This window comes from Macrotis lagotis, chromosome X (assembly GCF_037893015.1).
Source record: "Macrotis lagotis isolate mMagLag1 chromosome X, bilby.v1.9.chrom.fasta, whole genome shotgun sequence".
Classification (NCBI taxonomy): Eukaryota; Metazoa; Chordata; class Mammalia; order Peramelemorphia; family Peramelidae; genus Macrotis; species Macrotis lagotis.
This window is the reverse complement of record NC_133666.1, coordinates 241,826,469-241,840,788: the sequence shown is the minus strand read 5'-3', so window position 1 is coordinate 241,840,788 and position 14,320 is coordinate 241,826,469. Positions and strand designations below refer to the sequence as shown.

The following is a 14,320-nucleotide window of genomic DNA, read 5'->3' as shown; positions in this document are numbered from 1 at the left end:
TAAGAGTCTGAGGTCAAATTTGAACTCAGGTCCTCCTGTCTCCAGGGCTGGTGCTCTATCCACTGTGCCATCTAGCTGCCCCAATGGCTTCCCATTTTCAACTGAATTCAGTCTAAATTCTCCATCTTGGGACTTCAAAATTCTATATAATCTAGTACCACATTAACCTACTTCTTGCCTATGAACAACCTGACCAACTAGTATCCTCATTGTCCCTTGAACTAAAGCACACTCATTTTACTTCACACACCCCTTGTTTATGCTATTCCCCTGGTGAGAATGTCTCCCATTCCCATATACACCACTGGTCCTGATGTGGCTAGTCACCTTATTCCTGGCTCATGCCAGGACCTTTATCTGCTGCTTGGAGCAATTCACTCCTTTCCCTCCTTCTCCTTCCAGTTCAAAGGTCATTCATTCATCATTCAAGATCCATTCCAAGTTCCAGTTCTCTGAGGAAACCCTTCCCCACTACTTCACACTGGCCTCTCCTTTATTTCAATCCTCTAGGACATGTGCCATATATTTTGATAAGTCTGTCTCACAATATTTCTTGTTTCACATGTGACTAAGTGATAAACACAGCAGTATGCTAAAGTGCTAAAGATACAAAGACAGTTCTCTCAAAAAGTTAGTATTCTATTAGGACTAAATGCCAAAAAATAAGCAGAATACCAAGTAGTTGAATGATAGGGGCATAATAGATATCCATAACATGGATTCCAGGAAGGTTCCTTGGGAAGGGGAGCCCATGCTCTGGCTGGGCTGAGGAAGGCACACCATCTAGGAGAATTTGAGTCTAAAGTGTTCAAAAGTCCAGTCTGGGATTAACATTTTTGTCTACAGTTTGCCTATATAAAGGATAATTATTAAAATGACCTTCAATTCATTTAATAACTCCAAAAAGACCAAGGCAGTAATAACAGTGATAAGAGTGTGAGAGTGTGAGAAATTCCACCTACTTAGAAAGATGTCTACAGAGTACATCTTTACAGATTGGCTGTTCAGCCAAAGTGAGCCAAAATTCACAAGCTTCCAAAGCCACATTTTCATCTTGATCTTGGGTCCTCTGAAGCATGTACTATAAAATAAAGCAAGTTTACGAAAAATTAGCTTACGCAGTTTAAGCTAACTAATAACAACACTATACAAAAGCAATGCTACCAATGTGGATCTAAGTAAGTCACATCAGCCCTCTCTGTAAAATGTATGGGGCTGGTTCAGATTATCTCTAAATTTATGATTCTATATTGTATAGTGGAAGTAAATTAATTGTTGGGGAAATGTTCTTTCTACTTCAAATGCATCTAGAGGTAGAATGGAGGAAGAATAAGAGCTCTCTGGATTTAGAATAAGAAAAGAGTACTCCCTGTTGTTCCTACTTCCAATGACCTTGGTTAAGTCATTTCATTTTTGAATCAGAAATTAGGTACTCTAAAGCTGCTTCCAACACCTACGACCCACCTCATATTATGCAATGTTCCTGAATTTTTATGTATAAAATTTCTTATTTAAAGAAAATACTTCAAACGAAATTGGTAACTAAATGGATCCATTATGATTCTTTTCATGATAAAAATATTCTATAACATTAATAACTAAATGTGCCATTTATGTGACTATTAACAAATTGCATTAAAAATGAAGTTCAACTTTACATCTAAATAAAAGACTCACCTTTCCATACATAAGAATCACAAAACACCTTAAAATGATTCCTTTAATATGACATTTGAAAACATGGAAGCTGAGTATCCCTCTCATTCTAAGCTGGAAATGCAGTGTGTCAGACCCAACCTGACTGGAGTGGAACTTTCACATGCTCTTATTTTATTTTTACCTCTCTTTAGGCAAGGTAGTGCATTTTAGCTACCCTACATCCTTCTCCACCTGCCAATGTAGCTTACCACTGCTGCATGAAAATTCATGTCACTGATAAGAAGTATAAAATATTTAATAAAAACCAGACCTACATTGGAGGAACATTCCTGGGTTACCAGGCTCACTGTCCTCTTTCTCTTTATCTCCAAATAAACCACCCCAAAATTTCTCCCTCAGAAGTCCTCAAATCTCCCTATTCCAGCTTTCAGAAATCTACAAGTTAGATTAAGTGCCTACTCTGTGGCAGGTAATATTCAAACAAGCAAAAGGGCTTTTATTTGATATTTTATTTGATCCCCCAAGAACCCTAGGAGGTAGGTGAGGGATCAATGATCATTTCTATGCTGCTAATTCCAAGAAGCCTAACCTTGAGCATCTTGACTTCATCCTCCTTCTCACTATCACTTGGGCACCCTCATCATCCCATTTGTTGAAGAGGCTTGTGGACTTTTCCTTATCTTTTTCACCCCTACCCCTAGAGCCTCTTTTCTCAGGTAGACCCTCGTCACTTTACACTTGAGGTTACAAGTCTCTCTCAGTTCTAGTTCACCCTCCACTCAGCTATCAAAACCCCCCAGTGCCATCCTATTACCTCCAGGAGATCTTTATAAAAGCCCTTTCCCAGGCTTCTTGCATCTCATACACCTCACTCCTTTGATTCAGTGACACCGGCCTCCTTGCTGTTCTTCAAACAAGACCCAGCTCTCCTGCTTCTGGACATATTAACTGGTTGTTCCCTATGTCTAGAAACTCTTCCTCCTTCTATTTCCTTCAAATCATGGCCAAACTGACCTTCTACAAGGAGCCTTTCCCAATCACCCCTCAAGGACCTTCTTTGCTGATTGTTTCCAATTTATGCTGTATCCAGCTTGTTTTGACAAGGTGGTTGCATGTTGTCTATCCCATTAGACTGGAAGCTCCTGAAGGGCAGGGTTGTCTTTCTGCTCTTTTTTTAAAAATTAATTTGTTTATTTTTTTCTTTCTGCTCTTTTTTGTTTTCCTGGCACACACAGTATGCATTTAATATATATTTTATGCCAACTTCATGCAGATCAAGTTAGTACTTACTTTTATACTAGTACATGGGTCTTTTTGGTTCTCTTTATCTGTCTCCTCATTTATGTCTAGTCTATCTCGTCATTTGAAATTACCTACCATTTGTGCTTTGGGCCCCATTATTTCCCAGTACCTAAAAAACTTAGCTTCCATAAGTTTGCTCCACAGCCACTCTCTGGCTAATATGAACTTTTATGTAATTGAATAGCCTATTTTTAAAGGGTAAACACAACTACAAGCAGAACTGATAGCAATCACTAACATCACTCATTGAATATAAAGTTGAAGTAATAATGCAAGAAGTAAAATTTTCCTCAATGATTAACATTAATTTGTTTGGTTTACATGTGCATGGCATGACAGTGTATACTAAACCAGAACCTTTTAAAAACTGAGATGATAAATTCTTTGAGATTACTGACTTTTCAAGTTACATCCATGCTTCTCAAAAATTCTTCTATGGTAAAACATACACATCAAATCAAATTATTGGCTACAACCAAGAAATACAGTCATAAGCTTTAACCTTAAACATATAAGAGTGGATGTCATAATTTTAATTCTAAAAAATTATAATCTACCCTGGAAAGAACATTCATTAAAAACAATAAACTAATATGTTCTTAATTGTTTTGTTTAGGAACAAAATTTAAATATAAGCCTGCCTATTTTAATAATGATCATAAAAAAGTTTAATCATAGTATCTAAAAGAATACATTTCCACATTTATCTTAAATCAGGAAAGGAAGTCACATTACTAAATCATAATTAATAATTACCTCAACTATATTATGCATATGAGGAAGCAGACGATCCATTCGGACTTCGAGTAGCATCACAAGAGCCCGACACACATTTTTCCGTACCTCTGGCTCTTCATCACCAGCCAATGCAAACAGATTCTATTACACGAGAAGTAAAATTTAATTTTTCCAAATCTCCAAAACAGAAAAAGTTTATGTAGAACCAAATAAATTTGTGCCCAAATCAAAATTAAATTTAATTAAACACATTTTCAAATACACCAGTGAAACAATGTTTTCTTCAATATGACTATCACTTTGAACCTAGCAAATTTTATACCTTACAGGCTGATAATTTTCATCTTTCTATAACATTCTAATATGTACTTAGAAGGGGGAGGGGCAAAACCCCCACAAATTAATGATATCACCTAATAGGGAAGTCTTTCCTCCAGACCAGTCCCTGGTCTCATTCTACTATGTCACACATTCAGCTATTTTTACAAACGAGAAGTGGTGTGGGGGAAGGAGAGATGCTATATGTGGCATCAAAAGCCCAGGTTCAAACTGTCCCTCTGGACAATCACAAAGAGGAAGTATATCAGGACTTTATGTTGCCTTTTTTTACTTAATCAAGACTACTTGCTGACACTTGCCACATGGCTCCATAGACCAACACATAATTTTGTTCCTTAACTTGCCACAAAATTACAACAATGTGTGTGACTGTTCTTGTATGGGCATCATGAAAAGTCACAAGAATAATGTAAAATAAAAATGGACAAGACACATCAAGATATTAGTAGAATTTGCCATAATTTTGTTGAAAAGGGGCAGCTAGGTGGTACAATGGATAGAGTACCAGTCCTAGAGTTAGGAGGACCTGAGTTCAAATTTGACCTTAGATACTTAATAATTACCTGGCTATGTAAATTTGGCAAGTTATTTAAACCCCACAGCCTTGCAACAACTCTCCCCCCCCACCTTGTTGAAAAGTTTTGTGTTAAAAAGTTACAACTTATCAATACAATTCCTAGTAATGTGATATCCAGCACTAACCAGATAATCAGAAAGCTGACAGGATATGGTTAGGTGTTAACAGTCAGCACTTCTGATAACCATTTATCAGAGTGGGCATTTTCATTTATTTTTTATCTGTGATGATGAGGATGTTTCTCCTACACCATCAGATGAATGATACAGTAGAAAAATATATAACTCATCAACTCCAGAAAATAGGAAGGATTCTTTGGTCACAAAGATCCTAAAGATTACACAAGCACTAGACAGTGGGCAAATATACCATTTGCAGCAATGAGGAAATTCATTCTACTAATGCAACTCAGCACCATTTAGCGTAAGAGATCAACCCTTAGTCACAATTCAATAAGTGTCAGCACCGTAGCAGGGACTGAATCTGGCCTTCTAGGCTTTGAGGTCAATTCTCTCTCCATTATACCAAAAGGTAAAGAGTTATGCCAAATTCCTTCCTTACCTACCCTGCTGTGCCTAGTTTTATTTTAGAAGTAATTTCCTCCACAAATATTCTATGGTATCTTACAGAATTTCTCTAAATAAGTTTCAGGATACTCATTAAAAAAAAAATAGTGGGTATTTCATTAAATAATGACAAACAAAAGTAGTTTGGTATTTTAATTATGTTGCAAAGACAAAATATAAAATTTTAACTAGCCATTTATAAGTGATGGGTCATTCATAAGATGGGAGAGTAAAGTTTGTTAAGAAAAGTCGGGTATGAAAGAAAGATCACAAAATCATGCCATAGGGACCAGGTGAAGAAACTGGGAGATTTTAGTCCAGAAAAGTGTACATGGGTAAGGGGAGGGGAGAGGGATGACGCAATACATAGTCTCCAAGTACTGGGAAGCTGATCATAAGGAAAGTAATATGTTTCTTTTGCTTTGCCCCAGAGGGCAGAATTAGGAACAATGGGACATATAAACAGACTTGAAAAGAAAGGCTGTACTTATTAAAACAACTGAAACCATTCACAGGAGTAGGTTATTTGAACATGTGTTAATTCCCATCCCTGAAGGTTTTTAAGCAAAGGTTGGATGACTATTTGTTGAAAATGCTATAGATAAGATTCTTGTTCAGAAATAAGCATTTTTATCTCCACTAGGTTTTCTTCAATACAGAGTCTGCAAACTTATTTTTAAAACATTAAAACTGTATTTCGTAATCATTTTCCTTTGCAATCTTATTTTGTGCATTTAATGTTATTATTCTAAGAAGTCTACAAGTTTTTCTATCCTGCCAGAAGGATCTCCTAAAAACACAAAAAATTAAGAACCCATGTTCTGAATGTGTGATCAGCTTATGCTCCACTTCCAATTTCATCTCCTAAAAAGTACCCTTCATTACTTCATATAGTATATTACATAGAGTGGAAGAATATGACTAGTGTAGTAGTTCCTATTTCAATTAAAGGTGGTATGATAGTGTAATGTTGAGTTATTTTGGAGTGGAATTGATAATTAGGAAACTCTTCAAGGAAGAGATGGCACATGAACCAAGCCTTGAAGAGTGGCATAAGGAAATATGTTTGTCAGCAAACTGTTTGAATTGGTGTTTTTTTTTTAGTTTTTTTGCAAGGCAATGGGGTTATAAGTGGCTTGCCCAAGGCCACACAACTAAGTAATTAAGTGTCTGAGGCCAAATTTGAATTCAGGTACTCCTGACTCCAAGGCCGGTGCTCTATCCACTGTGCCACCTAGCCGCCCCCTTGAATTGTTTTTAATGAAAAAAAAATACTAATGAGTTTTGGTCCTTGAGGGTTCTTCTTATAAGTCTTGGACATTTTTATCCTCTATAATTCCTATCAGCTGCCTCCCTTCTGGAAGATGTAGAGATAAATAAGCACCAAAGCAAAGCAGTCCTAACTTTGCATGTTCTCAGTTTGCTAAATATTAAATGTGACAACTATTTTGGTAAGCTTTCTTATAATTTGTCTTGTTACCAGTTTTTAGGACCCTTACTTTGGTTCTGGACTCTTCCAAGTCTTGGAATGCAGTTTTACTAATGACCACTTTGATTTAATTGAAATATTAGATGCAAAATAGTGTGTTATCCCTTAGGGTTATAGTTCCTTCCCTAAAGGAGTTTACAACACATGAAATGCTAAGAAAATTTTAAGTTTTAAGAGGGAGAAAATTAATAGTAAAGGAATTGAGAAAGGCTTCTTAAGAGAAATTAGCATGTAAACAGCAATTCTGAAAGATGGAGCTGAGGCAGGAAATGGAAAATCAAAATTGGAGTACTAGGGGCGGCTAGGTGGCACAGTGGATAGATCACCGGCCCTGGAGTAAGGAGGACCTGAGTTCAAATTTGGCCTCAGGCACTTATTAATTCCATAGCTGTGTGGCCTTGGGCAAGTCACTTAACCCCAATGCCTTGCAAAAACAAACAAAAAATTGACAACTAGCAAACTGGTTTGACTGGAATGCAGAGTGCATGACAGGGAAACCATGAGTAGGAATAATATGAAATAATGTTGAAGTGTCAATTCAAGTCAGTTATAGAGAAATCTTTAGAGAAAAACTGAGGAGTTTGTATTTTGTCCTTGAGGTAACAGAGAACAATCAAAGGGTTTAAAGAAAAGCACACTGTGGCACATTTAGGACTGCCCAAATAAGATTACTTATACACTGAAGAGGAAAAAGAATACTCTATGAAGACCAAATAAAGATCTTTTTTTTAAACATCCACAGCATGGCATCTAAACTTAAAAGAGGAATGGCTGTCTTTGACCATATGACTAGAAAAAGTAAGGTTCTTACTGCATATAATTTTCCTAGAGTGGCCAGGAATGCAATGAATAGAGTACTGGCCCTAAAGTCAGGAGGACCTGAATTCAAATCCCATCTCAGACACTTATTAATTACCTAGCTGTGTGACCTTGGGTAAGTCACTTTAACCCCATTGCCTGAAACATTGTTTGTAATGGGAAAGGAAGGAGGCACTGAATCTATAATGCTTATAGAGAGAAGAAGGCTAAACTAAAGAATTATTTAAGATATAAAAAGTTTTATATCTTGCTCCATCCCCTTTGAATGAAATATTCCTGTGTTAATGAATATATAAAGGAATTTCTTAAAAAAAAGAATGCCATACTTTCCTGCAGTAAATACATTAATAAGTTTTATAACCTTGGGAATGGGGGAAGAGTCCTAACTTCTTGCCTTCTTATTCTTGCTGCTGCCATTGTCTAAATACCTGGTTTCCCTTAATGGAGCAGCTAGGTGGTACAGCAGATACAATACCAGGCCTGCAGTTAGAAAGACCTGAGTTCAAATCTGTGTGATCCTTCCCTAGTTTCCTCAACTGTAAGAAAGGGATAATAGCATCTACTTTTCAGGGAAGTTGTGAAGATGATAATTGTAAAATGTTTCACAATGCCTGATACATAGTAAGTGCTATAACATTGTTTAGCAATTGCTGCTATTGGTCCTCTATATAGTAAGGTTTATTTTTAAGAACTAGTATCTGACAATGATTGACATCTTCAGATTCAACAAGCAGAGATGCACTTCAAAACTGACAACTATGTCAAAGTTTAAAATGAAAGTAACTTCAAGATTAAAACATTTTAGACATGTATATACACTGATATTCACATATTGTGTGTATGAGACACATGCTTAATATTTCTTGATTGTGGTATGTGAACTAATTATCTCGGTTTGCCTCCTTTAAGAAATCAGGTTGTAAAATTTAAAGTGGTCTTAAGAGAGAATTAGACAGCAGAGATCAGAAACCGTAACATGACTTCAAACAAAAAACCCTACTCTACAAAAATCAGAGAGTAGAACTAAAAAGATTTAGAAAAGTTAAGAGATAAGCCAGGCAGACTGAAGAGCCAGTGGAGTCTTTGTTACTCCTTAGTAAAGAGCAAGGATAGCTTTTAAGACTAAGATTAAGGTGAAAGAGATAAAACTGAAATGCTACAGGAGGGGAGGCAGGGGGAAAAAAAGTATATTTATCACAGTTAATATTCGATACATAGTATTCACTTCCTGCAACATGGTATTAGAAAGCTTATATTTAAGTTTACTTAGTTTGGCTGCTTTAAATTAAAATTTTTATGATAGATATTTACTAAGTATATCTAGACTATACTTTTCTGAATTTAAAAAAAAAATGTTTTTCCGAAGTAGAAGTTAAAACCTTCAAGGCTTAACTACCCCCAAACAAATACTGCGATTTATTCCATGATAGTCACCAAAATGACAAGAATATGTTAAGGAATTAGAGGCACAGTGGATTGGATGAACAGACCTGCAGTCAGATTCATCTTCCTGAGTTCAATTGGACCCAGGTATTTAACTAGATGTGTAATCCTAAGCAAGTCACATTTGTCTCAGTTTCTTCATCTGTAATAACTGGCTAGAAAAGGAAATGGCAAATCATTACAGTTGTCTTTGCCAAGGAAATCTTAAATGTGGTCACAGAAGAGTCAGATGCTGAAAGCAGAAACTGAATATGTAGTTCTAACACCTCAATTCAGGAGTGCGGCAGGAACCCCCTAAGAACTGCTTTAGTTATTTGTACCATGCTGCTCTGTTGCCCTGCTAATTTAATATTTCAAAGAAAAAAACTGCTTTTTAGCTATAACATTCTAAGGTTTAATGATAAGAACAATCAAAATGGTTTATCAGGACAGGTCTGTGGATATTAATGAAAGCCCAAACATTAATTTTCTGTCTAATAGTTATGAGAAAAACAGAATAGTTTCAGTATAAAGTAAATACAGGAGTTTTCAATCTAAGACTGGAAATTTTACAATTAATTTCACAAGGAACTACCTTGACAGAAAGTACTGACAAAAAGTACAAGTGGGGGGGCGGCTAGGTGGTGCAGTGGATAGAACACTGGCTCTGGAGTCAGGAGTTCAAATCCGGTCTCAGACACATAATAATTACCTAGCTGTGTGGCCTTGGGCAAGCCACTTAGCCCCATTGCCTTGCAAAACAAAACAAAACAAAACAAAAAACAACACAAAAAATGTACAAGTGGGAAAATGCACAGATCCCACACTGTATTTCTACTTTCCATATTTGTAGGACAACATAGTATTAAATTTTCTGCATGAAATATTCCTCTACACTGTATCACAAAGTTTTTTAAAAATGTCACATCTACAGTCTTTTCTCCTTTCCATTTCCATCTGATGCACAGCCAACTTTAAAATGAACATCAATGGAAAAATAGGATGCTCTATTCAAATTTACTATTCCTTGAATTTTGAGTCTATACTCCATTTAAAAAAATATAATTATATATGCTAGGAATCAGGGTGGGGTAGGGGTATTTAAGGAGAGGATAATTACAATTTCCATGAACTTTAGATACATAAAACAGAATAAGATTTAATTATTTCTAAAATACATGAGATTTCACTCACAATATTTTAAGACAAACTACCAAATTCAAATCTACCATAACTTAGCTACAAGCTTAGTTAAGTCATGGAGAAATGGATCATACAATGCTAGTTATTAAAATTTTTAAAAGAACAACTTTTCTTCTTTATACTTTTCTGATTTTAACTGCTGAAAAGAAAGTATGAAAATATTTGGAACAAAATAATAAGGTTTTTCATACAATTATAAAGAAATAATACTAAATCAATTAGTATTACCACATACACTTTAAAAACAACAACAAAATAACTTACCTCAATAAAAGAATCAATATGTAACATCAGAGCTTGGGTTCTACTGATGATAAATTGATTGACACATGCAACAGCATGAGACCTAGAAGTAAAATGCATAAATTTAGGAACGAACATGATTTTGGCTTTCAGAAATACCAGAAACAAAAATGACATTATGACCAAACATTTTAAGAGATTCTTATATAGTTCATTAATCAACAATTTTTTAGGATACCATCTCCTCCAAGGCAGGTTAACCTACTTAAATATATTCTACTAGTCATCAAAGAACTTGTAGTTTTAAGCAAAAAAACTACAGCTTGTTTCTCAATTTTTATTTTTAAAAGGCAGGAAACAAAAAAGCTAATTAGAGACGACAGGAAAGTAAAAAGTATCCTGATACTCCTTGATTATAAAAGAAATTCTTGAGTTGTAAAGGACCTCAGTCCAATCCTTTTATTTTATAGATGAGAAAACTCAGCCCCAGAAAGTTTAACTGATCTGTTTATTTAAAAAGAGGAAACTCAAAGAGAGAGGAGTTAAGGTGGAAACGTTTCTACCAACTGCTAGCCTATAAACTTCCAATTGTAAAGCTTCTTTCTAATAATTTCAAAGAACATTACAGTTGACCAACATGCCCGAGACTATATCTATCTATCTATCTGAAGTCTTGAGTGCACACTCATCATTATTAAAAGCAATTATTACAGAAAACTTAATATGTATAAGGGGGGTGGGGGTGGCTAGCTAGGTGGTGCAGTGGATAGAGCACCAACCCTGGAGTCAGGAGTACCTGAGTTCAAATCCAACCTCATACACATTTAATAATTACCTAGCTGGGTGACTTTGGGCAAGCCATTTAACCAATGCCTAACAAAAACAAAAAAGTCATTAAAGACTGCTATTTATGATTAGTGAATCGATAATTTCAAAAATACTTATGTATATGACTAAACAATCTAGTCATACTTCTAGTTAGAATTACATCAAAATTTAAAACCTATTTCCTCTGTGACACTATTTGAAAAATATAACAAATATTGTTTTTTGCACTTCATTAGCTATTTTATGTCATTTCTTATAGTCTTGGCTGTTTGGTAGCCAGCAATGATGTTCCAAAATCTAAGAATTTAGACTAAATGATAGTAAGTTAGTCTTGTCTGCAAAGGGGTGGGAGGGAGGTAAAGAGATGATATTTACCATACAATAATATGGTATATCTTACAATAGTAAGAGGCAATCTATGAAGATAAATGATTTCCCTGTCACCCTCTTAACAGTTTAGAAATGAGACAAGGATAGTAAGACTATATGAATTTAATAATTAAATGTTAACTCTCAATGATCATTTCTCTTTCTCTACTACCTACAATTTATTATCTTTGTATTTTGCAGTTCAAAATACTATTAGCTAACAATGTGATTCCAATAAGCCTGTATTTTGTATTCCATGTTCTAATTATACTGCATTGTATAGTATAAAAAATTAGAAATCACACTTCTTGAATTCCTTCTGATTTTAAGACATGATAAACCCAAAGGAAATCAAATGAAGCAACCAAAATATAGGCATATAATGCTCTACTTATCTTGAAACTAAATACATGCTAATCAAAATTTTAGGGAAAAAAAGCTGATTCCTAATATAAACTTTTGAAAAATACTTGAAACTACTACAATAAAAATGGAAAAAATGTTACTTCACTTTATTCCATGGATGATACCATGAAACATTCACAGTAAGAATATTTTAATCACTATTCTGCCTACTAACACTCTTGTTATTTAGTTTCCTAATCTACAACAAATTAAAAGCAGTACAAGCTACCATTTTTCACAAAAGTGGCAACTGATTAGATATAAAAAGCTTCAAATAACAAATACATGGATAAGAAAAACATTGGAATGATGTGAATTTCAGCTAAATGTTAACTTATCAATCAGCAATTAAATTATATACACACACCCAATAGTAGATTCTTTCTAGCTTCCACTCAAGGAAACTTTTCCCCAGTACTGGGAAAAAAATACAAAAAGGGTGGTAGAGGAGGCTGAAACAAAATGAAATTTTAATGTTCTTTTTTCTCCTAAATGACTCAAATAAAATTTTTTTTATTGCATTGTTGTACCTTGTGTTAAAGAAGAAAAGGTGGAGGTATGGAGAGGGAAAGAATTTGGAAGTGGGAAATTTTTTTTTAAAAGTCCTAAAATTTAAGAAAATAAAGGGCAGAAAGATTTTAATTTTCCAAGTTTTGGAGAAGTCATTTATATGGAATAATTTACTCTCTCTTGAGAGAAATAAACAAAAAAGTAGTAATGCTCAGTTCTGATAAGGTTATTTAAATTTTCTTAGAACTCCAAAACTGCATTTTGGTATACCTTATTTTGGGACTACTATGTTTGAAGAACTGTAAAAATTTAGGAATCATGATGTTAAGTGGACGGTCTAAAACATCACTATCTAAAATTTCAGCAGAATCTTCGCATATTTTCTGAAGGGCTCCAAATGCACCCTACAAAAGACAAAATTCAAATATTAAAACATTAAAAACATTTTAGAATGAAATTCATATGCACTTAAAATTAGGTTTGACATTTAATCTTTATCTTCATGTGAATTTATATTTTCTTCTTTTATAACCTAAAAGGGAATCTAAAAATATTCACAGATTTTTAAGTTTATCAAGGAAAAAAAAAAGGTTGCCTTCATGAAGATTAATCTAAGGGGCAGCTAGGTGGTGCAGTGGATAGAGCACGGGCCCTGGAGTCAGGAGTACCTGAGTTCAAATTCGGCCTCAGACACTTAATTACCTAGTTGTATGGCACTGGGCAAGTGCCAATTCCTTGCAAAAAACCCTCAAAAAGCAAAAAAAGAGTAATCTACCTTTTCAACTGGCATTTTTGGTATTGGTAAAACAGAGGAAAAAAATCTTCAAATAAATAATACTAAGAAAAAATTAAAGCAACTTTCAGGTCAAATTAATCAGTATACACTATAAATACTATAAGATAGATTTTTTAGAAATACTATTTAAAATCTGATGTATTCTGTAACTCACACCTTACCTTTCTAGTTCTGAGTGGGCAATTTAAACCATCTATTATGATGTATGCATTTACACTTCAAGAAGGTTATCCTCAAACTCCTTTTCTTTTATGAGGAATATAACTGTTTCTTCAGATCTTTAACATGAAGATTCAACTCATTTCCAAATACATTCCAATAGTAAATGTATTATTATTCAATAAAAGTAGAGGAACTACTTTGAAACTTAAATAAATGTTTTTAACTGAGTTAAGTCTGCTGTATAAAAGAAATTTAACTTGGTTTAAAGATCCCTTTTCAGCATATTTTCACAGTATTAGTTGGAAATGCTAAGTGAATTTTGCTCAGGTAATAAATAACTCCTGAGGGGAAAAAAATCTATATTTTTTCCAAAACTTTACTAAAATACTAAGAAAAAGATTTTTTTTAAAAATTCTGTCTGGAATATATGTCATGTCTGAAATAGGGCAAGGTACATTTCTTATGGGGAAGTGAAGCAGGATAGGAAGATCATAATGTAGCTAAAAAGTTTTTTTAAATGCTTTATAAAACTTTCTAATTTCCATTCTAACCTAAGAAATTTAAAAAATTAACATTAAAATTAAATTAAATTTTCTTGTATTTTGTACAACTTTAGACAACAGATTATAAAAAGAAGAGACTGGACTCAGAACTCAAGCATAAGAAAATGCTTTACATACAAGGTATATTTTATTCTGTTTCATTAAAAATATTTATAAGAAATGGAATGTCAGAAAACTAACTTCAGACTTTTAATGTGAAATTAAAACAAATTTCTAAAGGTTACTAGTGGGTAATAAAATTAATTATAAACCTCTAACCACTTTATTTGACAATGAAAAAAGTCAATGTGATGTAAGCATCCTTAACACGTATTATAATCTTCAGAATCA

General features: G+C 34.1%; 1 protein-coding gene across 1 annotated transcript in view; it reads right to left on the bottom strand.

Moving 5' to 3' along the window:
- Positions 1-13,271, bottom strand: part of LOC141502131 (transportin-1-like) — a 51,993-nt gene extending 38,722 nt beyond the window's left edge. Inside the window, exons 1-4 of the mRNA XM_074206724.1 lie at positions 12,740-13,271; positions 10,379-10,460; positions 3,718-3,840; positions 963-1,081 (exon numbers count right to left, since the gene is read on the bottom strand). Coding sequence (XP_074062825.1) covers positions 963-1,081; positions 3,718-3,840; positions 10,379-10,460; positions 12,740-12,789 — 374 coding nt within the window. The 5' untranslated portion in view covers positions 12,790-13,271. The remainder of the gene's footprint in view (positions 1-962; positions 1,082-3,717; positions 3,841-10,378; positions 10,461-12,739) is intronic.
- Positions 13,272-14,320: the final 1,049 nt, after the last annotated feature.